General features: G+C 48.1%; 1 protein-coding gene across 6 annotated transcripts in view; it reads left to right on the top strand.

Annotated features, from left to right (window-relative positions):
• Positions 1-27,233, top strand: part of CELF2 (CUGBP Elav-like family member 2) — a 315,417-nt gene that overhangs the window by 220,961 nt on the left and 67,223 nt on the right. For all 6 annotated transcript variants that reach the window (XM_023511382.1, XM_023511381.1, XM_023511380.1 and 3 more), the window contains 2 exons: positions 13,496-13,544; positions 22,837-22,971. Coding sequence is in view for 4 of the 6 variants with exons in the window: in XM_023511381.1 (XP_023367149.1) it covers positions 13,496-13,544; positions 22,837-22,971 (184 nt within the window). In the remaining 2 variants the exon portion in view is untranslated. The remainder of the gene's footprint in view (positions 1-13,495; positions 13,545-22,836; positions 22,972-27,233) is intronic.

Genomic DNA, 27,233 nt, shown 5'->3' with positions numbered 1-27,233 from the left:
CTCATCAGTGAGGACTCTGCCTCTGAGTCTCCTTCACCCTTGGGGTTGGGGAAAAACAGTCAATGAGGAAATCCCGTGTTCTGTCTTCGTAGTATCGCTAGAAGTTCTCCTTTTTTTTTTTTTTTTTTTTAATCAGTTGGGGCTTATCAGTTGTCATCACGGCTAATAAAAGCGCAGAAGGGATTAGGGGATTTTCCAGGTCAGCCCTGTAATAACTGTGTCTGTTAGTCTTCCAAATGCTTTCTTGAGTGAGAGAAGATGGGCATACTAGAGCCGTACCCCCGGCACGCTCACAGGAGTGTGGACGTCGTGTCTTGTGGCGGAGAAAGCAGATGTGGCTGCTGAGTCTAAAGGGCAAGGCCCAGACTCCAACCAGGCCCCTTCCTTTTCCTTCAGCCTCTAGGACATTCTTGTTGACGCTGTATCCAGCCCTGTGACACCACACACATTGTCTCAGGGTCCTGGGCAGGCAGAAGTGAGTGGTCCTTCATTGTCATCCCTGTGCCACACGCGCTTAACATTTATGCTGCCACCTGCTACACTCCTTCCCCCCCTTACCGTACTGCCCCAGATTCCTTGAGGAGAAGGCACATTCTCAGAGCCCAGCTGAATGCCTCATGCCAGAGGTGGCGCTCAGCAAATGTCTGTCGCAATAAATGAACTCTGGAGGATAGCTTTTATTCATAGACACTCTCAACATAAAAATTCAAGAATTCTTAAACTGGTGGGGGTGGGGGCGAGGAGCAGGAAGTGGGCCTCAAACCTTGTGCCCCCCGTGGCAGCCCCTTTGGTGGACCCCTGCTCCACAGACTGGAAGCTCAGGGCGAGATTGGAACGCGGGCAGAGGCACAAGCCATCTCTCACTGTAATTAAAATCCTTCTGCCAATGAAGAAGAGATAGTTGGGCCGTACGTTACAGTTCCCTGCACACTTTGGTGTGTACTATCCGATACAATCCTTGCTTCAAACATGAGTTTACCAAGGCTTCATGGGGCCAAGTGATTCGACTCTGAAGTACTCAAAATCGGCAAAGCAGAGATTCAAACCCAGACCTTATGATTCTCACTGTGATCTTCTTTGTACCCAAAACAAATGTAAGGACCCCAAGCTCCTCAAAGCCCCGTTGAGTGCTGAACAGCCAGAGCTGTAAGAAATCGTTGAAGTAGGTTTGCCATTGCAGATGAAGCACTGCCAGTCAAGGGTTCTTGGTTTGTTCCTTAATATAGACTCTCCTGCATCCTGTTGTCTTGTGTGCTCCTTGCCATTTAAATTTTGGTTTCCCACCAAGTATTTAAAGGCCTAAGCCTTGAACTTGATCTTTAGAAGACTTCAGGATAACGGTATTTGTAGAACAATTGAACTGTCTTAATAATTTCTCTAAGCCTTGCCAAGAAGTAATTGCTAAAGTTGGTAAACAATCTCACGTATTAGGGCAGAAGAGAAAAATCAAAGTGAGACTGGAATTAAACTCAAAACTCGTGAAGAGTTACCAGCACGGGAGGAGAGATCTTTGGTGAAAAATCAACCCAAGTTAATACTCCTGGAGAAGATGAGATGAATAAATACAGCTGCCGAAAATAATATCTGATGTCTTACTCAGATGTTTAATGGATTTGCATTTTAAACACGGGTAATACGAAATAGCCCTTAAGGCGTTTTTCAAAACTTGCCATTTATTTTTAGTAGGGATTTTTTTTTTTTTTTGCCAGCCTCATTTGTTGAAAAAAGAGAGAGATTTAATCATTTTTGCTTAAGCATGATTAAGAGAAGAAAATTACCCCAGTTATCTACACTCATTCGCTTAGTTAGTACAAATCCCAAAGGCCATAGAGGTAGTTAAATAAATAAATGAAAAAAGAATGCCGAATGAAGTACGGTCTTTATTTGTCTGCTGTAAATGAAGCTGTCATTCCTAAACCAATCAAATCATGCATTTTTTATGAGAGGTTGCAACTTGCAGAGAGGTGGAAATGTTCAACACTAATTAATAAACGTGGTTGGCAAAGCAGCTCAAACAACTCAGGACTCCCACACTAAGCCCTGGAAGGATCATATTAGAATATGGAATTTGTTGGTGCTTTTTTTTTTTTTTTTTTGTCGTTGATTCGATGAAGCGCCTGTATCCTGTCAGAAGGTTCAAGATGGAAGGCAGTTGGCTTAAATTTTCCAAGTCTGTTTTGAAGTGGAGATTTTAAAGATTTGTTAGAGGGGTATTTTTGTGGTGGCTTTAGATTGCCTCGGAGGTGACAGGAAACTGGAGATGACGGGATAAAGCGTCAGTAAGACTAACAGCATTGAAGCCGCTTGGAGGAGATGAAGGGGCCTTGCTCATCGGGTCCTGGTTGGTTTAGAGAGTGTAGTGTTGTTTTTAATCATCCATCAGAGTTTCGTTTAACTCAGGTCAAAAGTAGTAAGTATTGCAGATGGACTACTAGAAAGCTCTCCAAACCTTAGACGGGAAAGAGCCTGCAGAAATTGAACTTCCCAAACCTTTTATGAGTCACTAAAGAGAAGATAGTGGAGTTCTGTTGCTAGCATGGGGTTCAACCCTATGAAACTGTCATTCTTAAACCATTTTTAGATCTACAGAAATGGTAATTTCACTTGATTCAACCTAACCTGAGGTGTCGATGTTTGCATAGAACAAACTGGACAGTTCCACTGGCAAAGGAAATACTGTGTGTGCGCGTGGGGCAGGCTGATGCCTTCCCGTGAGTAAGCGTGAGGCAGGAGTTGTCCAGTCTCACCAGCGGAGTGAATGTGGTACAGCGATTAGAAGTAAGCCGGGAATAAGCTTGGAACTCCCCTATCAAAGCCAGGATTCCCTGGAATACAGGCCAAGGAGCTGGGATTTAATTTGGCAGAGGAAGGAAACTTCTGGACCTGGAGTTTTAGGCAGATTAAAGAGACAGCGGTGCAGAATATGGTCTGGAAGGCAGTGACTGAGCTGGTGAGGAGGCCGTGCAGGACCCTGAGCAGACGGGAGTGAAGACGGGCTCACTAGGGCAGCAGTAGTGGAAATGCAAAGGAATCTGACAAGGAAAGGAAATTAAGGAGAGAAATCTGAGCCGAGAATTCCACAGGGAAGAAAACCAAGCAAATTCAGGGTGAGCCAGAGTGTCGTGTAGGTGGTCTGGGAAACGGAGGAGGTGCGCTCGCTCCGGAGGTGACTCTGTAAGCAGCCATCTCAGTCCAGCATCAGAGGTTTCCAGGGCCCAAATTCAAGTCCAATCTGGGCAGGTTTCACTGTCCAAAGGGTATTTCCTATGGGGGTGAGGCTGGGCTGTGGCTGAAGTGAAGATAATTCTGGAAACAGTATAAAAGGCTGTCATAAACATGATTGAGCCCTGAAGGGAAGCTGGGGAGAACCAGATGAGAAGACAGCCCGGTCGGGGGCTGGCACTCACAACCCTGCCCTGCGGACCCGGGCAGATAGGTCAGTCAGACAAAATGGGAATTTCCACCCAGAATGAAGGGTAGCGAGGGGGCTGCAAGGTCGGCGTCTCCCCACACGCTGGATGTCGTCCATCCCAGTGCACTGGACACTGAGAAGCGAGAAGCCGTGAGAGATACCTGGAGACAGTGAGGAAGGAGCAGGAGAACTGAGGCCTGAGGCATCCTTGGGTGCAGAGACCAATGTCAAGAGAGTAATTGACTGTTAAGCCAGACTCATTTCTCTTAAAATACAAGATGGTACTAAGTTTATTGGCGTGTAGAGTCTAGTATTGGCAATGCAAATGACCGTCAGGTCGTTAAACCACTCCTCAGTGGCCAGGTCAGGTGTTCCCGTTTCCCCGTGTATGTTGTGCTTTGCTCCATTAGGCAGCTCCTCTAATTTAGCATCTGGGTAACATCTGGAAGATTGAGGATGGGAGCATCCACCATTGACTTTGGAAGACAGTCCACAAATCAGAAAGAAATCATGGTTAGAAAGGATATCAGTGTATTTCCCGCTCAGTGGTTAGGGCAAATTATTATTACGTTTCTCTTCATTTTAGCCCGTTCACCAGTAGCGATTGTGATCTTCCCACTGTCACACACAATTCACGTGGCCTTGTGCCGTACTGTAGCTGCCGTAGCATAATCTCAGCAGCACTATAATCTCACAAGGCTTTTCTTAACATTGAATCTTCTCCGCTTACCTCCACTTTCAGAATTGTTTTGTACCCTCTAGTTTTCTTGTTATTAAAGCATATAGATCCAAGCAGAAAGTTCTAGACAGACCCAGGTATAATCTTTTAATTAACTCGTTCTGCTCAGCTTTTATTTGGGAGCTTAACTGACTGGATCCCGTTGTTTATTATATCACAAAGGCGCAGTAACATGGAGGAACAGAAATATCATCACCGAAATTTGTTCCCTCTTCACAATGATATTGCCAAACATAGTAATCCTTTCTGCTGAAATAGTAGCTCCTTAGGTACCACACCTGGCCAGAAGGTTAAAAAGTGGCATAGATTTATTTACCTCCATAACAAATAGAATATCTCCGAGGAAAATTGAGCTCAGAAAAGATTGCCGTTCTTTTTGGATAGCAGCGCTTCTGAAAGCATTATGCTCACACTTCGATCATTATAGTTATTTTTCATTCATGGTCTGTGCCTCCTATTTTAAGCCTATTCATTTTTCTTCTAATTTTAAGATTAAATAAGGCAAAATGGAAGCTCGTGTTATTATTTAGCACGAAAACACAGAGCCTAATCTTAGCTAATGAGTCTAATAAATGCCAGGCAGCACCTCCTCGTGTCGGGGTGTGTTTTATATACAGAAGGTAACAGAGGCTGAGGAACTGGGAAGCCAAGTTACAGATGGGGTGGTGGAATGCTATTTGACAGCCGATTAGAGTAATCTGTCAGAAATGATGACTTAATCACCATAACAGACGCCAAATTCCCTCATAGAATTCCACCCAGAGTAATCTAGTTTTCCTACAGTATTTTATTTTATGTTTTTGCCAGGACTAAATGGATCCATTGCTTGTTTTTTTGTTTTTTTTTTTTTCGCCTCTCGTGTACCACGTGGCTTTAACAGCAATGTAAACAGGAGGTGTCGCATAGCTCAAAGAGGCTGCCTTGGAGCCTCCTAAGCCAAAAGCAGATTTATAATTCTGGCTCCTATAGGTTTTCCTCTGTCACAGGGTTATTAGCATATATGACAATAGCTGAGAGTTGAGCAATAATAGCTGTCTGTGTCCCTGATAAGCAAGAAAGGGCTTTCTTTCCGATCTGTTCTGCGGTGGACAAGACCCTTTCTCTTTCCCCTCAGAGAAGCTCTTGTTCAATGTAAAATGATGGTGGTGATGGTGGAGGTGGTGGTGACAACTTCACTGAGCGTCACTGTGCAGTGTTGGAGACACTTCTCCCATGTCAGTGGCCATTAGGGAGAAACCCTAATCTATTTCCACTGTGGCTTTTTCCCCCATTGCAAGGAGAATCCGAGAGAATTTACATTTCATGGTTGTTACCACTCTCAGGTACCCCCTTTTCTGTCTTGGTTTAGATCACTTTTATAAGACTATGTCAGCCATTATCGACTGAAAGTTCTCCATGTACCTACTGTGTCAATCACACGTAATGCTGCTGCGTGAAAAGGCAGCTCGGAATGGCCTGTGTCCGGAGCATAGATGAATCCCATGAGCTTCCTTCCGCCTTGGAGTTCACGCCTTCAGAAGGTCACCTTCTCCCCAGAATTTCCAAGGCAGTGTTCACATGAACAGACCCTGTGTAACCCAGGCGGTTAGCAGAGAGCCAGAGATCACAGCCTCCCGGTGGGCCAGTGACTTACCCAGCCATCAGGGGCCCACATTCTGGTTCACTTTGTAAATCCCGGTGCGTTGTTGGCCTTCTTCGTTTGTGAATAAGCCACAAAATGTGGGATCAGTTACTGTCCCTGAATCAAAACCATTCTTATCCTCTCACGGAATAATCGATAGCTGATCTTGCTTGCTGTCAGTTTGCTTCTCATCCGTGAGGGTATAAAACAGTTCTGCCCCCGTCGTGTGAGTCAGACCCTCTGGAGGGGAGCAGTGTATGGTTCCTTCAGAGTCACCTTGGCCAGGCTGTACTTTGCCAGCATGACTACAAAGCTATGGTTGGTTTTTTCTTTCATTCATTCTCTTAAACTTTCCTTCCTGCCTTTTTTGTGAAGAAAACCCAAACAATAATTTTGTTCTTGAACCACTTAAAAAATAATTGTGTGTGTGTATATGCACATCTGTGTACATACATGCATCCACACCTGCATACCACACACAGCAGTAGATTGGGGGGAAGCCCATACGTGGGTGCAGTCTATGTGTGTGGTGTTCAAGAGGAAAGTCAAGGTCGTTTTCTGGGTCCCTGGAAACCTCAGACTCACTCGCAGCGCCCCTGTGTGGTATGTACTAGAGGCAGATGGAGTCCAGGCTGTAGGCTCCAGGCTGTGCCCAGCCCCTGGCACAACTGCCTTTGAATTCTGGCTCCACCCCATCCGGTGTGACTTGGCCAAATCATTTAACTGCTCTCTCCATGGCTTCCTCTTAAGTACCGATCTCATAGGCCCTTGTCAGAATTAGTTATCAATGACATGTATAAAGGGCCCATAACAATGCTTGGAAAACTCCCAGTAAGGGAAGATTTGCTCGGTTTTCACGGACGTGGCCTCATTTCTCCATTTCACTGACCAGGGGTACCTGTGCCCACCAAACGTGGCTTTGTTCCCGGGATAAAAGCTGGATTTGACTGACTCGACAAATTATTTTTGTCATCTGTGTTTCTACAGGGGTGTTACCCTTTTCCGGAAACCTTAGCAGGTTTACCATACTGTTAACATAAAGTAACAAACTTGAAAGGTCCTCGTTCAGTGCCGATGGACGTGACAGAATCCATGCTCCTAAAGCTGCCTTTGTTTTCTCCCCGTGTCCGTTACACAGAGCATAACAAAACAGTGACTGAAATGACAAAGTCACTCACCAAGGGACATAGGCACACCTGCCTGGCTGCAGAGGGTACCTCCTATGTAATGGGGATCCCTTGACAATAACACAGAGGCTTTCATTTGCAGGGCTGGTGTGCCTCAAGTTGGTGGCAATGCTTTTGAAACATTTTTACCACTCATAGTATTTTTTTGAGGAATATACTTCACAGTGATTATACAAGCAAGATACGAAATATTCTCCGTGAACTATTTGTGCGTTGTCATGGAATAAAAGAAGAATACCCGTGGGTCTTTGCTGGCTGGAGTGCTCTCATTCTCTCACTTGGCGTGTGTCTCTTCTGTGAATTCACTCCTTCCCCGCCCTTCTCTCTCCACTTTTAAATATTTTATGGACAGTAAGCTTATAATATGTGCTAACACGTCTGTGCTCTCCAGGGGTCAGGATAGGTTTAATAATGAGATGCGTAAGAGTGACTCTGTAAAAACCCATTTCAGGTTAAAAATGGCATGTTTTATTGAATCTCATGTTAAAGGTGGTTAACTCATCAATTGGTGATGGTTGGGGTTAAACAAGTTTCAACATGCGCTCTCCTGGGGGGGGGGAACCAGCCGTGCCACCTGCCCTCAGCTGTTCCCTTCCCCTGAGGCTCCGTCTTCCCTTCCAGACGATGTTACACATTAGAGGGCTTAAGGCCACGAGCTCTGGCGAGATCAGACTAAACTCCGTCTGCTGGGGGGAGTCCCGAGAGCACGGCCACTGAGCCCTGATGCTCGGGGACCAGCCCCATCTCTGTCGCTGTTGCCAGAGCTGTGCACAGCACTCTCTGTGTGCAGCTGTGCCTCAGACTTTTCTAGGGCCGTACCTTGTTTTCATTTTAGTGAGTCGCGCTTGAGTTCTTCTACGACTTAGCAAAGGTCACCACATTCAGGCCCGGTCAGAGGTCAGCTACTCTCAAGACCAGGGGTGGATGGCTCAGTCCCTGCCCCCTGCGTGTATACAGAGTACCACATGCCGCTCACTCACTAGGGGTGGGGTGAAGGGGGCTTGTGGTCCTTCCTACTAGTGTGACAAGGATGGAGGCACAACAACGACACGATGACAGCTAGTGCCTGTATCGGAGCCACGCCGCAGTCTCTGTGGGTGCACAGTTTAGCCTCGGGATAGAAAGGACACTGAGGTAGGGGCCTGTTCTCAAGAAGCACCAATGTGCCAAAAAGCACAAACTGGTGAGCAGACCCCACCACAGAGACCCTCCCTCAGTGGGCCCCGGGGCCCTTCCCTGAGTGGTCCCGCCTGGACATGCGTGCATGTGATGCGGGTGCCTGACCCCCGGGCGTCACAGCGATTGAGCACGTGCCTTGTAAGGAATATGCTTATCTCCAGTCCGCGCCTGCCCCACGGAGGTAGGAAGGGACGGAACTCTTAAATTTTCCCCTTTTGTTATATTTTGGTTTTGAACAAATTGGGCCAAGAAGGTAACCAGTACCTTAGCATGTTAACTTGGGGCAAAGTGTTCTGCGAGAAAATTTTACCAATTTATTGATAGTCAAAAAAATCTTGAAAGAAATGGATTTAGAAGCCTTGCTTGATAGAAACGTAAACTTGAAGAAATAGACTGTGACATTTACTCCCATCATTCAGCAGGGTCTATTCCCCAGACCCCAGCTCCTGCCGTTCCTCGGGTGCAGGCGGCTGCAGAGAGCCTAGCGTGAGAGAACCAGAGCTCTCCTCTCGTCTCCTAAGTTTTATGCAAGTACAGCTGAATGGGACGCGAGCGGTGGGCTCAGTGCTGTGTCCAGGCATGCAACCCTGTAAATGTCACAGGCTGGTGTTTATAAATTCCTAGACTCACCAAGCAGCACAGACAGATCATGGCCGTATGGACTACGGAATGTTTTTTTCAGTTGTGTACGTCTGTGGAGTACAGGTGTGATTTTGTTACCTGGATATGTTGCATAGCAGTGAAGTCCAGGCTTTTAGTATGTGAATGTTTTCATGTCTCTTAGGAGACTCCTTGCAAAAACTCTCGAAGCCCCTGTGCTCACTTGCCATAGGCAAAAGAAGCAGGTAGCCCCTGGGAACTGGCTTTTGCCTGACTCTGAGATCTCCTTACACCTGACTAGATGGTACCCAGATGGGGAGAGTGATTTGCTTGTTCTTTGGGCCTTCTCCTGGTCTGTTGCTATCCGCTGGGCCTTCCAAGTCCGCACAGAGAACGATATGGAGATCCAGCCCCAGCCACATCTGACCCTGGCAGCGGACAGGCCAGGTTCCCTGGCCACAGTGGAAGCCGTAGGGAAGAGCTGCTGATTTAGTCTTCAGTCCTTGAGAAAGGTGCTAAGGGTGTGGCCTCTGGCTACCAGTCGGGTGCCTAGGGCAGTTCTAACTCAGGATTAGGCAGACCAGCATTGTTTCTGTCTTACAGGAAATTCTCCCATCCCAAGTATATTCCTCACTGTCAGTGTTGTTAGTTAGGCTTTAGGGCTTTTGTTTTTAGTAAACGGTCTTTGTTTTTAGCAAATGGTTAGAATGTCATCGTGTGGTCACTCTTTTACTGAACTGTTTTCTCTTTCTGTGTGCTTTCAAATGTTGCGTCCTCTTCCCTGAAACGCCCTTCACGTGTCTTCCAGTTATCATCAGGTTAGGGCTCCATCAAGCGTGAGCTCAACTCCTCCCTCATCTGAGTCAGCTGCGCTGGTGTGTCCTCAGTCTGTGTCCGTGTTGTGCATCTGCACACACCCTGTGTCACACCCAGTGTCACACAGGGGGAGATGGTCACTGTCCCTGCCCCAGGGGCACAGTACAGCTCCATCATGAGACGTCTTCCTCATCCTCTGTTCCTGCATCAGACATCGAGTCTGCTAAGAGCAGAAACAGTGAATGAATCAGTAGTCCCGGAGTCAGTCTGGGTCAAATCTTTGAAACAATTTGTGTAACGGGGAAGACTCACCTTTTTATAACTTGAAAATTTAAATTGGATACCCCACCCCACCCCACCCTGCAAAACAAGATCTTCCCTGCTCACCTAAAGAAATCTACTGAAGTTCTTAGACTCAGGAGATTCGGAAGAAGTGAGGCCTTGTGAGAACAACTCCTCCAAACCCTTTTTTGCCTGCCTTGACATTTACATCCTGGATGTGATCAGAAACTTGTAACTCAAATGAACTGTTGGTGATGATGAGCTGTTCTTAATACAGTGCTGATTGAACACCTTCCTCCAAGAAGGTCGCCGGCTTTGCATACATTATCTCCATTGGCTTCTGAACAAACCTGGAGTAGGGCGACCACCCATTCAGGATTCACCGTGGTCTAATGATTCTGGTATCTGCTAAGTTGACTTTTCTGCCCACTGAGCCTGCGGAAGACCAAAACAAGGCCAAATCCGCAGAGACCGAGCCGTCACTACTACTAACTAGTGCTTTCCCGAGCCTTCTGGGCATTGTGGGTCAGGAACAGCTAATTCTCTCACCAGCTACATGAAAACAGTCAAGTCGTGACACTGGCCACCCAGCTGCGGAGACACAGGGCTGCAGGAGTTGGGAGGAGGGCCCTTCCCCTGGGGGGCTGTCTCAGGCCTGCAGGACCAGGGAGGCCTACAGCTTTCTCGAAGGCTCATATGTCCAGGCCCCAAGGGGGACATTTTGTGGAGAAGAGGGTGGAACAGAGGAGTGAAGGAAGGGAGATTGGACTTCTGATCCCGACTCTGGCATTGACCACCACATCCTTCATGACATCGCTTCTTCCCCCTCAGACGCGTCTGCCAAGAACGTGGCTCTGTGTCTCTGTAGAGCCCTGTGGGGCCTCAGAGTGATTCTGTCCTGGCGGCTCCCGGCCTTCCCCCTGCACCCTCCCAGTGCTCACAGCTGCATCTGAAGGCTCCCTGTGCCCCTTTGACTTCTGGTGTCTGTCACCATCTTTACATGTGTGTGTGCTGGCCTCCTGATGGCTGCACTCTGAGGGCGGGAGCCACGTTCACTGTTTGAGTCCTCTGTATAAGGCCGGTGCACCTGCTTCCTCTCCTGTCTGGGACCTGGGAGTTTCGTCTGTCACCAGCAGTTTAACACTCGTGAGTCTTTCCTGCTTGAAAGCAACATTGCTGCTTCTGTCCCCCATCACGTCCCCTCCCTGTGCAATGAATAGGCGTCTTCGTTTACCCCGCCCGCTGCAGTTCTTCCTGATTCTCCTCTGGCCATTCTTGCTGCCCCCACCACTCGCGGAAACTGCTTCCCATGAGCTCCCTAGACAGCTTTTTCTGCCAGATGGGCACAGCTGCTCATGGCCTCTGGTGGTACATGCTTGGAAATGCCCCTCTGTGGCTCCCTTGCCCCCTGGCTGTGCTCGGTCCTGAAGTTCCCCACAGTCCTGTCTGTGGCCCTTCTCACGCTGCCTTCCCTCACTGACACCTGTGCCCACGCCTGCGGCCCCCAGGTTCTCCCTGTACCCCACAGTCAGGTCACATGAAGGTCTCCTCACTGGCTTCCCCTGTGGGCAGTGGCCCCACCACTGCCCATCAGGTTGTCCATCAGCCCCACCTCCAGCCGGTCGCCACTGAGTTACATCCTTCATCAGTGTCCCATGGACCCTTTGTGGTAGCACCTGTAACCGTCCCCTCCTCTGGTGTCTCTTCTGTAAGCCAGCCTTTATGCCTAGCCACAGATGACTTTCTTAGAATACGGATGTCTGTCTTACTGCCTTTGCTACTTAAATCTTCCGTACCTGACCGTGGGACTTTTAGACAGTTTCATTTCCTCAGTTCTCAAGGCCCTTGAGGTCTGGGAACTGCCCACCTCTGAGCGCCTTCCCTGCTTCCCTTTGGGACTCCTTGCAAAAAGGAGCTGGGTTCTTCCTCCCCACGTCCTTGCACGGGGTCGCCCTTGGGTGTCACATGCCTTCCCCTCCATCCTCTCCTGACAAGTTCAAGGATCAAACCAGATGTTGCCCTTACTGGGAGCCTGGGCTTTCCTTTCCTACAGGACTCAGGTGCGCCCTGAGTCCTCCCTAGACTCGAGTAGGCGCTGGGCTGGCTCTTGGCAACAGCGTGCCTCCACCACAGCGAGCACCTGAGGGGGTGGACTCCTCGGTGGGCCTTAGTCCACAGCCTGACGTGCTGTCCCTGTGTCTACCGCAGTCGATGGGCCTGTAGGTGGGCACTGCAGGGCGGCTCACACAAAGCCTCTGTGCATTGGCCCGGAGTAGGCTTTCTGTCCTTCTCTCTGTAGCGAGGAGGTCACATTCCTCAGCCCAAATCAGGGGTTTCCACAGAAGTTAACTTTTTAAGATATATATTTCACTCTTTTCTGAAAAAAACTGGTTCACGTACCCCTAAACATTGATTCTCATTCTAATATCCCCCCAAAATTGAATCCGTTAAGGAATGGAGTGGAATGCTGGGAGACCCCACGTCCCGAGGCCTGTGTTCTTGGCTTTAGGAGAAGTGGAGGAGCCCAGATACTCAGGCTCCTGTTCCTCGGTGATCTCCACTCACCTTGTGCAGGTGTACGCGGTCCTGGCTGCCGAGTGGTAACCTCTCAGTATGCCGGTGCCAGAGCCAAATCCTGTTCCCCTTTCATTTAAATGAGATAAAGCCCCAAGTTGTGGATTGCCCATGGTGGAGTCCTTTGGGGGAGGTAAAGGTCCGGAGAGAACGGGACCCATTATGATAAAAGCATCTGCATAGCCAGTGACTCCAGCCACCCTGTGGCTTCTGTGTTCCTTGGTGTGTGATGAAATCTAAAGCATGAGGGCCTTTGAATGCAGTTGGAGGGATTTATTTTAATTGGAAATAGTAGCATTCTGCGCTTGGGGCAAGCTCAGTGGATCATGCTGGTGGAGTGGAGGGCACCATGTGAGAGCCAGAGGGCATCCAGGTCCACCACAGGTGGGAGCGTGGCCCCTGCTGCACGTTCCTCCTGCTCTGCGAGATGGCGAGCTCCTCTCTGTCTGTCCTTCCGTCCTGCGGTGCCTCTCCGCTCCTGTACTTTCATTAGCATCTGATGAGAACTGTGCGCTGCACCTGAGTCAGCCAACTGCTGGGCCTCGAAGACAGAGACGGGCCAGAGAGGAGCACAGGCTGTCTGCTGTCAGTCTGTGATCGTGCCACCTCCACACGTTCCCCAGCACAGTTTAGGTTCTGTGTGGGAGGTACCGGCATTTCCCCCATAGTCCTCACCGCCTTGCCACGCAGGTGCTGTCTCCAGCTCAGAGAGGAGGCCGGAGCTCAGGGAGGTGAAGACCCGTGCCCAGGATCACACAGCTGTGATGAATGGCAGAGCCAGACTTACCTGTCACATAGAGGCACAGTTAGTCTGGGTTGCAGAACCAGGTTTCAAACTTGTCTGACACCCAAGCCCCAGCTTCCAAATACATACTGGGTTACAGGGCCCCGTGGCTTTAAAAGGGTTAGATGCCTGAACGTAAAGCACAGGCTTGCTTTCTATTATAGCACATTTTACCTGGGAGAAGTCCTGTTACTATTTATGTGCCCCTAAAACCATGTCAGTACTCAAATTGCTTCAGATTCCTGCGCCTGTTCTTACAGCTGTTGAATCTGCCTTTACTGTCTCCCTTTTGTGTTTTTAGATGCATCATCCCATTCAGATGAAACCTGCAGATAGTGAAAAGTCAAACGGTAGGTGGTGACCAGCTCTCTCCTTTACTGATATTTGCTGCTTTAAATTAAAACGTCAGGTGGGGGAGGGAGGAGCCGGCCCAGCTGCTTTTGCTTTGGGGTGGGGGCAGGGAGCCTTCTGCTGTGTCCCCGTCTCTCTCCAGCCTGGTTGATCTCTGGTGTAAAGACCTGTGGATGGCTCAGCACCTACAGCTCAACCGGCTAAGGCGCCAGCCATGTACACCTAAGGTGGCGGGTTCGAATCCCCAGCCCGGACCTGCCAAACAACAATGACGGCTGCAACCAAAAAATAGCCGGGCGTTGTGGCGGGCACCTGTAGTCCCAGCTACTTGGGAGGCGGAGGCAGGAGACTCGCTTGAGCCCAGTAGTTGGAGGTTGCTGTGAGCTGTAATGCCACGGCACTCTACCCAGGGGGACAGCTTGAGGCTCTGTCTCAAAAAAAAAAAAAAAAAAGACCTGTGGATGGTTCCCAGTCCCTCTGGTTATGGTTGCCCCGCGTGGTGACCCTGTGGCCAGCATGGGGGTACCTGATGGGGAGGGGACACAGCCAGAAAGGAAGTGCCTCTGAAGAGTTCGGCTTGCTTTGTTTTTCTTCTCCCCTCCCCCCCCCCTTTTTTTTGCCTTTCTGTTTGTTCCTCTTTGACTTGGTGACTCCCGCTACACTCTCCTCTGAATTGTGCTGAGGCATTCGCATCAGAATTCACTCAGAGTTCAGCCTGCTCATTGAATAAACATACACTTGGTGTGAAAATATGCATTTGATGAGGTCCGTGAAATAATTGGGGTTTGCCTCTTGAAAACACGAGAGAGCTGATAGGCACGTTTCTCTCTTTAAGTTTTTGCCTCCATTTCTGCAAGCCTTCTGTCCCTGTTTTGTTCTTTTAATTTACTGAAATGTATGTTAAGAGAATCGTCTGCCTTCTCAGACCGGAGAGCCGCTCTGTCCCCCAAGACTGACATAATCAGCACTGTTTCCTTCTAACAGACAGTTTTGCACCTCATTAATTAGTAATCAGGGCAGAAGCCATGCACTTAGAGATCTCTGTATCTGCAAATGTAAATTATGATTGGGCTCTAAATCTCTCCACAAGGTATTTTTTTTTTTTTTTTTTTTTTTGCTAATTGTAGTGCCTTCCATTTTCTGGCTTCTCCACAGACTAGGAAGTTTTGAAGAAAATTCCAAGTGATAGCCTGGTGCTGCCAGCACTGGGTTAGTCAGAGCTTCCGTCTCTCAGCCCGGCAGAGTGGTGTGCACCTGTAGTCCCAGCTACTCTGGAGGCTGAGGTGCCACAAACTCATGAACCAGGAGGGCAGCTCAAGCCCAGCCTGGGTGACATAGCAGGATGCCATCTGTATATACATAAGTACAGTCTTAAAAAGATTTGCTCTCTCTAGGAGTAGACTTTTGGCGCTTTAACCACTGTCTTCTCCTCAGGCTTATATGTTTCTTGGGGTTAATTCCCTTTTGTCTATATTGCTTGATCCCCAACACGGCCTTTAGTGTCCAAAGCTCTAAAATCTGCTGCTACTTTGTTGTGGGACCATGACCAAGTCACTGCTCTCCTGCCAGGGGCCGGGGCTGCAGCAATGAATAGAAAAAGGAAGAAGAGAAAACATTACAGGAGGCCACATCTCTGACCTTACGAAATTTATGCTCAGTCTATCAAGAGCTCAATGAAACTCTGAACTTCAATTTCCTTTTTCTTAAAATGAGATTAATGATAACTCTCTCCTGTAGATTGGCTTTTTCTTCCCAATATTCAAATGAGATGTTTGTGAGGAGTCTGTGTAACCATAGATCATGTCCATAAAACACTGAGTGCCAGCATCTTGCAGAGATTGTCACCTGGCTCTTTGGGGCCCTTTGCTGAGCGTGCTGCCTGCATGGAAGGCCAGGCCAATATCCGTACTGATTGCTTGAACCCTTTGGCTCAGGAGTCCCATTCTTGTGGTCTATTGGGTCCCTCCCTGGGAGAGAGGAGAGATAATTTTGTACCTGTGGGGTGAATCCTGTCAAGACAGGTCATCCTGGGCTTTCTGGTCACCAAGAGGTACTGCCTGACCTGTGGCTCCATAATTCTTTAAAGCATGTCAGGGCAAGGACCATAGAATTCAAGTTTGGGGAAAAGGCTCCATCTCATTTCTGAACCTAAGGTTGTGTAGATACAAAAACAAGGCAAGTTAGAAAACTGAGTGGAAAGCAGGCAACCCCCAAATACCCCAGCAGCTGGAACAGGAAGGGATTTTGTGTGTGTGTGTGTTGTCTGCAGTGTAGGAATGCCCTCTGACTCAGAACGCCTTCCATAGGCCAGCTGCCAGGAGTGGTCAGAGTACTCTGTTGCTTTCTGCCCAGAGTCTGCTCTGGATGCTGAGGATAGAGTTTGCTCTGGGTCTAGAACCACAGCAACACAATACAGTGGTCATGGGCACACCCAATCTTGCATGATCTCCAAACCAAGGAGATTGGGCACCGTCATTACTAGGATGAGAAAGTACCTAAATAAACTCTTTTTAAGAAGTAGCATGCGTAGCAGTTACGAACTGTCTTGAGAAGCCTGGATTTGACCCCTGACTCTGTACTTTTTAGTTGTGTCCTTGGGCAAGTTACTGAATCTCACTCAGCCTCACTGTCTTCGACTATAAGAAGGACTACAAAAGTGTGGTCTGAACTCTTTTTGTAAGGTTGTTTGAGGGTTATGTAAGTTCATGGCAGTAAAGAGCTTAGCATAACACCTGGAGCATGGTAAACATGCAGTATACTAAGTTATGCTAAGTCAGCAGCGTAATTCTGCTCGCTGAGACGGCCGTTTCAGAGTTGTGAGGGGTAGGGGCAGGCTTGGCCCTGCTTGGGCTTCATACCAAAGCTCAGATCCGTATAGACAGTGAAACCCCCACACCTCTACTCGGCCCAGTTCTCTCTTTGCTTTGTAGATTACACGGTCATTTTCTAAATTTCCAGTAAGAAAAGTCAAAAAGTACAAATGGACCCAAAGCGACTTTTAAAGGGCTCTTTTACGGCAGGTGGAATGGAGCCTCACCTTGCATAGACACAGAGAGATTTTAAGGTTCTCTTTGAACCTGATGGAGGAATCAGGAGAAATATATAATTTTCCTAAACAAGTGATAAAAGCTGCACGCCTTGTCTGATTTCACATGGCATTTTTGACAGGTAAGCATAGTTTCAAAAGCTCCGAGAGCACAAAGATTTCTGTGACTCGGATGCTCTAAATAGCTCCCATAGTTGTGAAAGAAGGATAACGAGCTCTAATTGCACTTTTATTGAGTTTACTGACATTTATGGATAGCACAAAGGACTCGTCACAGTTAGACAGTTACCGTCTTCATTATCAGTGTGTTCAGATTGCTGAAATTTTGTATTTGCTGAGCAAGAAAAAGGCTGCTAATCACAGATTAATTAGTGACGGACAAATGAATTGCATAAAAGCAATCACCCTTGGAAGCCTTCTTCATCTAGAGATTCTGATAAATCGTGCCTCGGTGTCGAGCCCAGAAACGTTAGATGGCTCTCCGATCAGCCCTGCACTGTGGGGTTTTCCTGAACAGACTTCCTAAGCCCCCGGGCGCCTGTGGCCTGCCCTCTCAGTCGGCCCTGGTTTGAGCTGCAGCCTCTAGCATATCTATGCAAACATGTAGTACTTTATTTTCTGTCTACAAGCTCCTGCTATGCCAAGTGTCCAAAAGAAAAAAAAATCCCTAAGCTGTTAAAAAGAGCCACGGAATAAATACCTGGCTTTCAGCAGAGTCCAGCTTGTCTGTTATTTCTCCATTGCAGAAAGTTGAATGATGGGGGGGGTGCATTTGAGGAGGTTTGCACCAGTATAAACTAGCCCAAACATTGTTATTCTATTTAATTTTGTATGTACCATCCAGCTTTTAATTCTCTCTTGCTATGCAGAGAAAGGTACCAGTTATATAAGACTGAAAATTAGAAACAGTTGCTGAAGTTAGTCTAGCAGCGATCAGAGAGGCTCAGAGTTGGCAGCAAGTGGTTCCACTCAAGGGTGACAGTGGTTGGAGCCAGTGCTTTCTCTTACGCTTCTTGTTGTGAGGATTGTTCTTACTCTGTGGACAGAGCATTGATCCGTCCTGCCTTAACCCTCCAACCTCACAGTTTGCTAAAAATCCAGCAATGCCACTTAAGCTGCTGTCTCTCTTTCTCAAGGCCTCCAGTGTCCCTGTGTCAAGTTCAGAGCTAGCGGGAGTCAAGGTAACTAAGTATCACCAGGGGAGGGTGAAGGCCTGCAAAGCCACCATAAAAATAGGAATCACGGGGTATTTCCAGCCAGTCACTTTCTGATTTGCTGGAAGATGAAGAAATAATTTTGAAATTCAAAGTGGAGAGACTCACAGATTTGGAGGCAGTAATTAAATGCCATATGTTAGCACTAACACATTGAAAAGTTGTTAATTAATTCAGGCAGCCCCAAATCCAGGTGTGACTTTGACAGATTGTACACCCGGGTGTTAGCACAGACTTACAATTAGGGCTTTCTTAAAAATGAAGTTTCTATTCCCCTAACTTAAAAAAGTCACCCCTTGTACTTAAAATATTAACCCTTTCTCATTATGGAAGGAGAACTTGGAATGACCACCAGCATAGAAGCCCCTTTCATGTCTGTTGTCATTCCCATGGAGGGGACCCAATCTGTGCAGCAGTTGGTCCATAAATGTAAAGTATTTCCCCACATTGACTGGCTCATTGGCTATCCTAGAGGAAATCACTCTTCCTCCTACAGGGCAAGGACCTTACCTTTTAATTATTTTTTAACACCTCTAAAGTACCAACAGAGTATTATAAACATAGTAGGTTCATTTAAGTAATTGACATTCTTATAGATTAAAAAAAAAATAAGTGAGAGGCAGGCATGATGTTTCACACCTCTCATCCCAGCACTTTGGGAGGCTGAAGTGAAAGGATCACTTGAGACCTGCCTGGCCAACATAGCAAGACCCCATCCATACAAAAAAAAATTAAAAATTAATGGGGTAGGGGTGGCACCTATGGCTCAATAGGGTGCCAGCCCCATATGCCAGAGGTGGCAGATTCAGCCCTGTCCAAAATCTAGCAAGAAAAAAGAAAAAAAAAAAAAAAGAATGGGGTGTGGTGGCACCTGTAGTCCTAGCTACTTGGGAGGCTGAGATAAGAGGCTGATTTGAGGCCATGAGCTCAAGGCTGTAGTGCTCTGTGATTGCCCTACTGTAGTCTAGCCTGGAACACAGAACAAGACCCTGTCTCTATTTTAAAAAGAAAGAAGGAGAAGGGAAAAATAAGTGAGATACTTAGTGCCTGTAAATACTTAGGAAAAACTCACCAAGAAAGTCATCAAAAATTGATGAAAAAGTTAAGTAAATTCACGATAACTATGTTTATTTAGGACATTTACAAAGCTGTCAGGGATCCTTAGAATGGGAATCTTGGGAATAAAGTTGATGAATAAATTTTCACTGGAAAATCAAGAAAACTCGAGAGGAGAGCTGGATATGTTGAATCATCTGCGCTCTGCCCCTGAAGCAGAGACAGAGCAGCCCTGCGGGTGAAATGCTGTCGTGTCCCTTCCTCGAGCCTCCGAGTGCCACCCACCCCTGCGCACACAGAGGAAGAAGTGAGCGTCCTGAGGAGCAGGTGGATGGCTCCATCTCCTTTTTTTTTTTCTTAGCCAATACTTGTTACTTTAAAAAGTGAGAGTTGGCTTGGTGCCTGTAGCACAGTGGTTATGGCACCAGCCACATGCACCAAGGCTGGTGGGTTTGAACCCGGCCTGGACCAGCTAAACAACAATGAAAACTTCAACAGCAACAACAACAACAAAAAAAAAATAGCCGGGCGTTGTGGCGGGCACCTGTAGTCCCAGCTACTTGGGAGGCTGAGGCAAGAGAATCACTTAAGCCCAAGAGTTTGAGGCTGCTGTGAGCTGTGACTTCACAGCACTCTACCAAGGACGACATAGTGAGACTCTATCTAAAAAAAAAAAAATTTTTTTTTTTTAAATAAAAAGTGAGAGTTACTGTTGCCTTGCTGAGCTTACTCGGAGCAGTGGCTGGGAAGTCAGGATTCTTAATGGGCGGTTCCATTTTCTTAATACTCATCTTAGGAAGGAATCATGTTTGAGCTTCCTCAGGAGTTGCGTGTTTAATTTCCTATGGCGTCTCTCCTGAAGCTCAAAACCTGTAAATTGTTTTAGCTAAATATCGTAATTACAGGTTTACTAGTGAAACCGAGGACCAACTGGGAATTTTTTGTTGTTGTTTAAAAGCATTAGAACCAGATTCTTCAGGGTAAGAAGACGTGCAGCCGAGCTTTTACGCTCACCAAGAGGCCAGGCACAGTTTGCTGGGGGTAGGAGTAGCAGAGGTGAGAGGGAAGGACGAATCTAGAACTTTCCCCCCTCAGTCCCATCCCTTCCTTTCCCAGGATTAGTACTGTGCCTCCTGGGCCACGCCCATCCAGAATCACCCCTGGCTGGGGAGTGCAGGCCCCTCAGAGAGCCTGCAGGTGTCTGCAGGGCAGTGACTTGCCAGGCTTTCTCCAGGTCACAGCCGACTAGTGGTACTTGACATATTCTGAGGGGAGGAGAAGGAACTTCAGGTGGAAATTCTTGATCCACCTACAGGAGGTCCGGTCCTCAGCTCTGTCCCTCCCTGGAATCAGAGCCCATGATGCCTATGGCCATGTCTACTTTGTGTCCCAGCATAAGCCATGGCCACTGCTGTCCTCACATGTGAGCTCCTGACCTACAGGAGAAGCAGAATACAGGGCGTGGTGCCCTGAAGTCACTCTCCCTCACGCGCAAACACAGTCCCCACGTGTCCCTGACTCCACACACCTCCAGTCCCTCCACGTCCTGCCTGGTCCAGCTCGAATTCCACAGTTTACATCAGGCCTTGCTCAAGTGCACAAGTCACAGTTTACAAGTATGTGGCATTGTGGTCTCCAGCCTGTGTTCTTTGGAGCCCTTAAATTTCTCAACTCATCTCAGGAGCCATCCCAAGTGTGGAGCGCAGCTGACTGCAGGGGATTCCACACACCTCTCCCACACCCCACCCCAGGTGCACCGGGCAGCCCCTTCATTGCCAGGAAACAGAATAATGTTGAAAACTTCATTTCATGGAAGACAAAACTGAGGTCCTCAGAGGTCAGCTAACTGGTTGCTTCTCTAAGGCAGCAGTTAGGGGGTTAGGGGGTCAAACGACCCTTTCACAGGGTCCGCCTAATACATCCTGCATATCCAGTATTTACATTACAATTCATAACAGTAGCAAAATTGCAGTTATGGAGTAGCAATGAAAATAATTTTATGGGTTTGGCGCCTGTGGCTCAAGCGGCTAAGGCGCCAGCCACATACACCTAAGGTGGCAGGTTCGAATCCCCAGCCCGGGCCCGCCAAACAACAATGACGGCTGCAACCAAAAAATGGCCAGGTGTTGTGGCGGGCGCCTGTGGTCCCAGCTACTTGGGAGGCTGAGGCAGGAGACTCGCTTGAGCCCAGGAGTTGGAGGTTGCTGTGAGCATGATGCCATGGCACTCTACCCAGGGGAATAGCTTGAGGCTCCATCTCAGAAAAAAAAAAAAAAAAGAAAAGAATTTTATGGTTGGGGGGCACCACAACATGAGGGTCGCAGCATTAGGAAGTTTGAGAGCCACTGCTCTACGGGCAGCTGGTCACGGCTATCACTTCCCCCCGGAAGTGTCATCTCCTTCTCTGACCTTGGAGAAGAACGTGGGGAAGGTCCAGGCTGAAGGTGCCGAGGCAGTCCTGTCCCTGTGGGATCTGGAACTATTTTAAAGACAGAACATCCCTCGTGTCTCTTCCGGTCTGGGATTCTAGGAGAAGGAGCTTTTAGCCATCACTTTCAGGCCCTTCATGCCAACATGTGGCTTTCTAAATTAAAACTGTATTTTAAAAATCACTTCTTCAATCACACCAAACCCCTGTTAACAGCTCAGCAGCCACAGGTGGCTTCAGCTTCTGTGTGGACAGCATGGACGTAGGTGATGTTTCCTCGTCAGCTGAGCTGCCACCTGCTGCAAGGCACAGACCATGCATTCGAACTCAGCCTCCAGAAGCTTGCTGATTAAATGAAGATGAGACATTTACTGCCCAAGGTGGGCATATAAAGGAAACAGAAATAAAAGCCTATTAATTAGCAATGACAAGAGTATAACGCAGGTGTGAAACAGAGGCTTATACACTGGTGACTGGAGACAGGGCCCTTCCCCAGGCAGGACGCTGTGCCATTTCTGGTTTTCATCTCAGAAATGGGTTGAAATGAAATGGTGGAAAATAAGCAGGACTTCTCCCTAGGGGCGACTATGATATCCTGGGAAAAGACATCTTTCCTAAAAAAGGCTTTAAACATTGTCTCCAAATCAGTTTTAACCTTGCCTTTTAGGCCAAATTTAGGTCACATATCTTGAGCAGGAATGTGGAGATTTTGAGGAACATCTCCCAGGTCTTCTGAGGTAAAACCGGCCTTCTCTTTCACTGTCAGGTTCCAAGGCTCAAGTTTTCATATGGTCGTGACACCCAAAATACATGTGTGTTCAGCAGAAATCCTGATTCCCACTGGTTCTGCTGTGAATTGCAGGGTGGGCATGGGGCAGTCAGAGGTACCGCTCAGAGGACAGCAGCCCCACTCCCCTTTCCAGGACTGGCTGGTCAGCTGGTCAACTGTGAAGTTCATGCCATGGGAAGAAAGTGCTTCTCTGGCTGTCCCGGGAAATCAGAATCACCCCAGTCTCTCCTTTAGCTCAGTCAGTGGAGATGCAGCTGATTTGGAAAAGGGTTTTCTTTCCTGGAGTGCCTTGATGCGATTTACCCCTTCCCCTCCTGTCATTGTTCCTCTCTTCACCTTTCTCTTTGCTGTCACTTGAGTTAAAAGAACATCTACAAAACGCCAAAATCAAAATCTATGTCCATTAAAGTCTATGGTGCAGTCGCGGTTAGCAGTTACAAAAGTACTTTAAAACTGTAGTAAACACGTTGCTGTTCGTTTTTGAATGGGAAACCACTGTTGGTTTCTGTGCCCTATTTAGATGGTTTATTAGTGAGAACAAGAGCACAAAGATTCAAAATGTTTAGGAAGGGCAGGGTGGGAGGGAGAGGGGTGCCGGGCGCATGGAAGGAGGAGGGCGGGCGGGGGTTGCAGAGGCAGCCCAGGGACTCACGTTCAGTGTCACAGGGCTGCAGCCTATTTGGATAGGGTGATGAAGCATTGACCACAAGAAAAATGACAAAATGGCCTCTGCTCATTCATTATTTTTATCTCCTAGCTGTGGAAGACAGGAAATTGTTCATAGGAATGGTTTCGAAGAAGTGTAACGAGAATGACATCAGGGTGATGTTCTCTGCGTTCGGCCAGATAGAAGAATGCAGGATCCTCCGTGGACCCGACGGGCTGAGTCGAGGTGAGTGTGCCGTCCCGAAGCCTCTTCGCTGCAGTGTAATTGGAACTGTGTGTCATAGTCAAGGTAGACGTAGGCACCGCTCACAGCAAGAGGTCACCCTACAGCGTGTCCCCTGTGATAGTTCTCCAACTTGAACTTTTCACCGTAGCTGAAATGATCACGTTGAGAAGGGCTTGGTGCCAACTTTTTAACTCAGGTTGTCAGTGTCAGGTGGAAAGCAGACAGGCAGCCCTACCATACACACCCCTTTCATCTCCAGTCAAAGCCCATCTTGGGGGGCAAGGAGGAGATTTGGAAGATGAGAAAGGATATTTGTTGTTTTTGTCTTAGTCTTCTGGCTTTCTGCCCATGCCTGAAAGAAGTGTTAGGAGTCTGGTCCTCTTAGCAGTGGTAGAAACCAAGAGGAAAGCGTCCAGGTTCACATCACTGCAAAGCAGGTAGGGACCCACAACAGTGGGGCCCGTCTTGGGGTGTTCAAGTTCTATTTTGAAGAGTGAAACTCCTCGTGCCCCAAGTCCAGGGATTTCTTTAGGCGACAGAAAACAACTTCATCCTGAAAAAGGCAGTAGGCTCTTTTTTGCCACCATGACACAAGCAAAAGCTGCACTCAGAGCCTGATGAAAACCGGTGTTTTTGCAAGCAGCTGTACTGTTTTCTGTTCTGTTTGCCTGCCCCACTGACAGTGCCCCTCACTGAGTGTCAGCAGGGCCTGACTGCAGTTCCCTGTGCAAAACATTTTTCAGTTCCTACAAGAAATACGTATTTTTGCAACATGGAGATTTCATTCTGTTATTACTACAGTTCTGAGTGCAGTTTCCACAGGACTACTTAGAAACTTAGTTTCATTCTCAGTCTCGGGTTCTGGGCCAACCCTGGCACCCTGAGCCACGTGTTGAAGGATTGAGACATAGATAGCAAATTGCTAATTGTCACCCATCTCACTGGTTTCACCTACTCTCAGCACCACGTGAGGAAGAATATTTGTTCTTTTGATTTTTAGAGGCAGAGATTCATAATGTCAGCTGTTAGAATGGAAGGCCCGGAGAACAAAAGTTCCACCTACAGCCACCTCCGGAGCCCCGAGGCGGAGGCAGTGTAGAGGGAACGGGAGGTGGTGTGACAGTTCCAAGCTTTGGTTCCTGCATTTTCTTCTGAAGACAGTTTTAAAGGGGGGCGGGGGGCATCAAAATCACAGCTTGTGTGTTCTCTGACAATTCCAAAATTCTTATGTAACACTCACTTAATAGATGTGATTCTCTAAATGCTGAAGGAGGTGGGATACTGAGCAAGGTCTCTAAGTAGCAGATGCAGGGCCCAGGGTGGCAGCTCAGCGTCCTGATGGCCTGCACAGCCTCTGGCTCCCATACAGCCTCACTAGTTAGGGCTGTGTCTTCACAGTTCAGCCAGGAGAGCTTCTGGTCACTCCTGCAGCTGTGATTCACTGATGCCTGCTCAGGAAGACCAGCCAGGAGAGAGACGCTCCGGGGGAAGGCAGGGAGGCTACATGTAGAGCAGGACAGGTTCAAAGACGGGATGACACCTTTGTGATCCCTCTTCTGCTGCCCATTTTGTAATTAGAATCCCCATTGTCTTCTGCTGCTGTTCTCAGTCACACTGCGTTTTTCATTCCCCAGGTACGGCCTGGAGAAGGATGAAGGGAAGCCCTTGGGTTAGTTAATCATAGTGAAACGTACAAGGGCTTAGAGGTCAGTGACCCCAGGTTCCTCTCCCAGAACCTCTATTGCACTGAAACGTAACCTCGCCAACCTGAGTCCTTCCATCTTCCTACCTCTAGCCCTCAGTTTCCCCATTTGTAAATTACAGCAGGAAAGACACCCGCCCTGTTTATCCCGTAGGGAATCGCCAGTTACCAAAGTGGTGGTAACGCCCACCTGAGCAGGCCTGCATGGGTTGTGCAGGGCCCAGGAGCACCAGATTCGAATACTCCCCCGGCCTCAGCCTCAGCCTCTGTGTGGCCTGGCTGGCTGGTTTATGACGTGGCTCTCCACCTCACTTTCTCCACCTGTCTGGTGGGGATAGTAATGCCCACCAGTGCAGCCTGCAGCGCCCAGGGCTCCTTGAGCACACCTGGTTATTTCTGCAGATCAGATTGTCCAGCAGCCTGAACTTTCACGGTCAAGAGCAAGCTCACACCTGGTGCTTACAGAGAAAACTTGGCTGACTTGATCTGCCGTTTAGTCGATTAACCACACTTGACACCAGAAGCAGCCCATTCCGGAAACAAGTCACGGCAGCCCCTTCCTCAGTATTTTATGCAAATGTTGGCTCAGTGTGGAAAGGAGAATATTCCTCCCTCTCCACTTTTTTTCTAGCAGAAAAGTAATTTCTGGTGAACTGATGAGAATTCCCTGTTGCAAAAAAGAAAATACTCATTTATAACCATTTGTTCTGAAACATAAAGACAGAGAGTGGGACGTTTTCCAATTAGCAGGACCCAGGGACTCCTGGCTACAGGGCCTGCTCTTGAATCAGTGCATTCCTTAGAAGAACAATTCTCTTTTATGCTACTATTTTGCTTTTATTAAAGAATTACAGTTTTCAATCAAATATTAATAAATATCTCCCATTAGTGGCACTTCAGATAAGGGGATTTCAGGAGTTCTGTTCTGAATGGCTGTTGCTGGCTCAGCATTTAAAAAAATAAATAAAAATTAAGTGAAACAAAAGCTGGGTGCTCTGAACAGTGCCTTCTAATACAAAATCAGGGTATGAATTGTTCAGTAAGAAAGTTTTAAAATCAGAGCCTGTGATCTTGAGGGAGAGGGGTAGTTGGGTGGTTCGCTGTTCTGTCTTAGCCCAATTCACCTGTAAGCATGAAGACAAAGGAGGCAGCTGGGTGGGTGCAGTGGCTCAGGCCTGTAGTCCTAGCACTCTGGGAGGCAGAGGCAGGTGGATTGCTTGAGCTCAGGAGTTCAAGACTAGCCTCAGCAAGAGCGAGACCCCATCTCTACTAAAAATAGAAAAACTAGCTGGGCATTATGGCAGGTGCCTGTAGTCTCAGACTCAGGATACTGAGACAAGCGGATCACTTGACCCCAGGAGTTTGGGATTGTTGAGAACTATGATGCCACAGTACTCTAGCCTGGGAGACAGTAAAACTCTATCTCAACAACAACAATAAAAAAGGCAGGGGGGTGGGTGGCCAAGTGCAGTGGCTAACGCCTGTCATCCCAGCACTCTGGGAGGCCAAGGTGGATGGACTGCCTGAGCTCAGGAGTTTGAGACCAGCCTAAGCCAAAGCAAGTCCCCATCTCTGAAAAATTGCCGGGCGTTGTGCTGGGCGCCTGTAGTCCCAGCTACCAGGGAGGCTGAGGCAAGAAAATCACTGGAGCCCTAAGAGTTTGAAGTTGCTGTGAGCTATGATGCCAGGGCACTCAACCCCAAGGTGACTGAGTGAGACTCTGTTTCCAAAAAAGAAAGAAAAAAAAGGAGGCAGTTAGTTAGCTGGCTCCTCGCAGGTTCCATTGTCACTTCCTCTCTGCCACATTAGTAGTATTAGTTCCCCCCTGGATGGCATGATGCTGAGGCTTGTGCAGGCTCCTTGGCCCCAGTACCCCATCAGAGGTGCATTGCCAGGGCTGGCAGGGCCCACAGCTGTGCCCATCAGGCCTCGCTCCTCTTTCAGTTAGAATCATTGTCTTTGAAAAGTCATGAAAGTCATTCACAAGCAAAAGTATTTTTACATCCTACATTACTCACAGCACCAGCCCAGGTCCCAGGACAGACACCCTCCAGAAATTGTCCTGATTCTCTCCGTGGAAGGCACCTAGCACCTGCCGGGCCCCTGAGCTGTTCCCGCAGCGGCAGTGTGCTTCCCCTCACTGAGCACGTGCTCATCAAAGTGTGCTTTTCCCTCTTTGGGGCCGGTAACTCACTCTGCCATCTTTTCTAGTTTGGAAAACGCAGTTCGAGATGCTTTCAGGCAACTGCAGGACACTGGAGTGTCGGGCAGCAGCAGCCCAGCCTCTCGGGCCTGAGCCGCGCACGGCACTTCAGAGGCAGTGTTGGCTCTCAAAAGCAGATCTCAAGGCTTCTGGGCCAAATGTGCCTGTTTGACCATGTCACTGAGCATGTTGATTTCCTGAAACACACGCATTCTCACCTTGCTGTAACCCCACCATCAAAACAGGCTTTTTAGGTACAGTTGACAGGGCTCTCCTGCACAAAGGCTGCTGTGGGTCTGTGGCCTGGAGACAGTGAAGGAGTTTATTTCATTTTTCTTTCCCACAAACTGGAGTCAG

Source organism: Otolemur garnettii, unplaced genomic scaffold (genome assembly GCF_000181295.1).
Source record: "Otolemur garnettii isolate 467f Iridium unplaced genomic scaffold, OtoGar3 scaffold00019, whole genome shotgun sequence".
NCBI lineage: Eukaryota > Metazoa > Chordata > Mammalia > Primates > Galagidae > Otolemur > Otolemur garnettii.
Note: the sequence above shows the minus strand (reverse complement) of the source record. Positions and strands in the feature narration are given on the sequence as shown.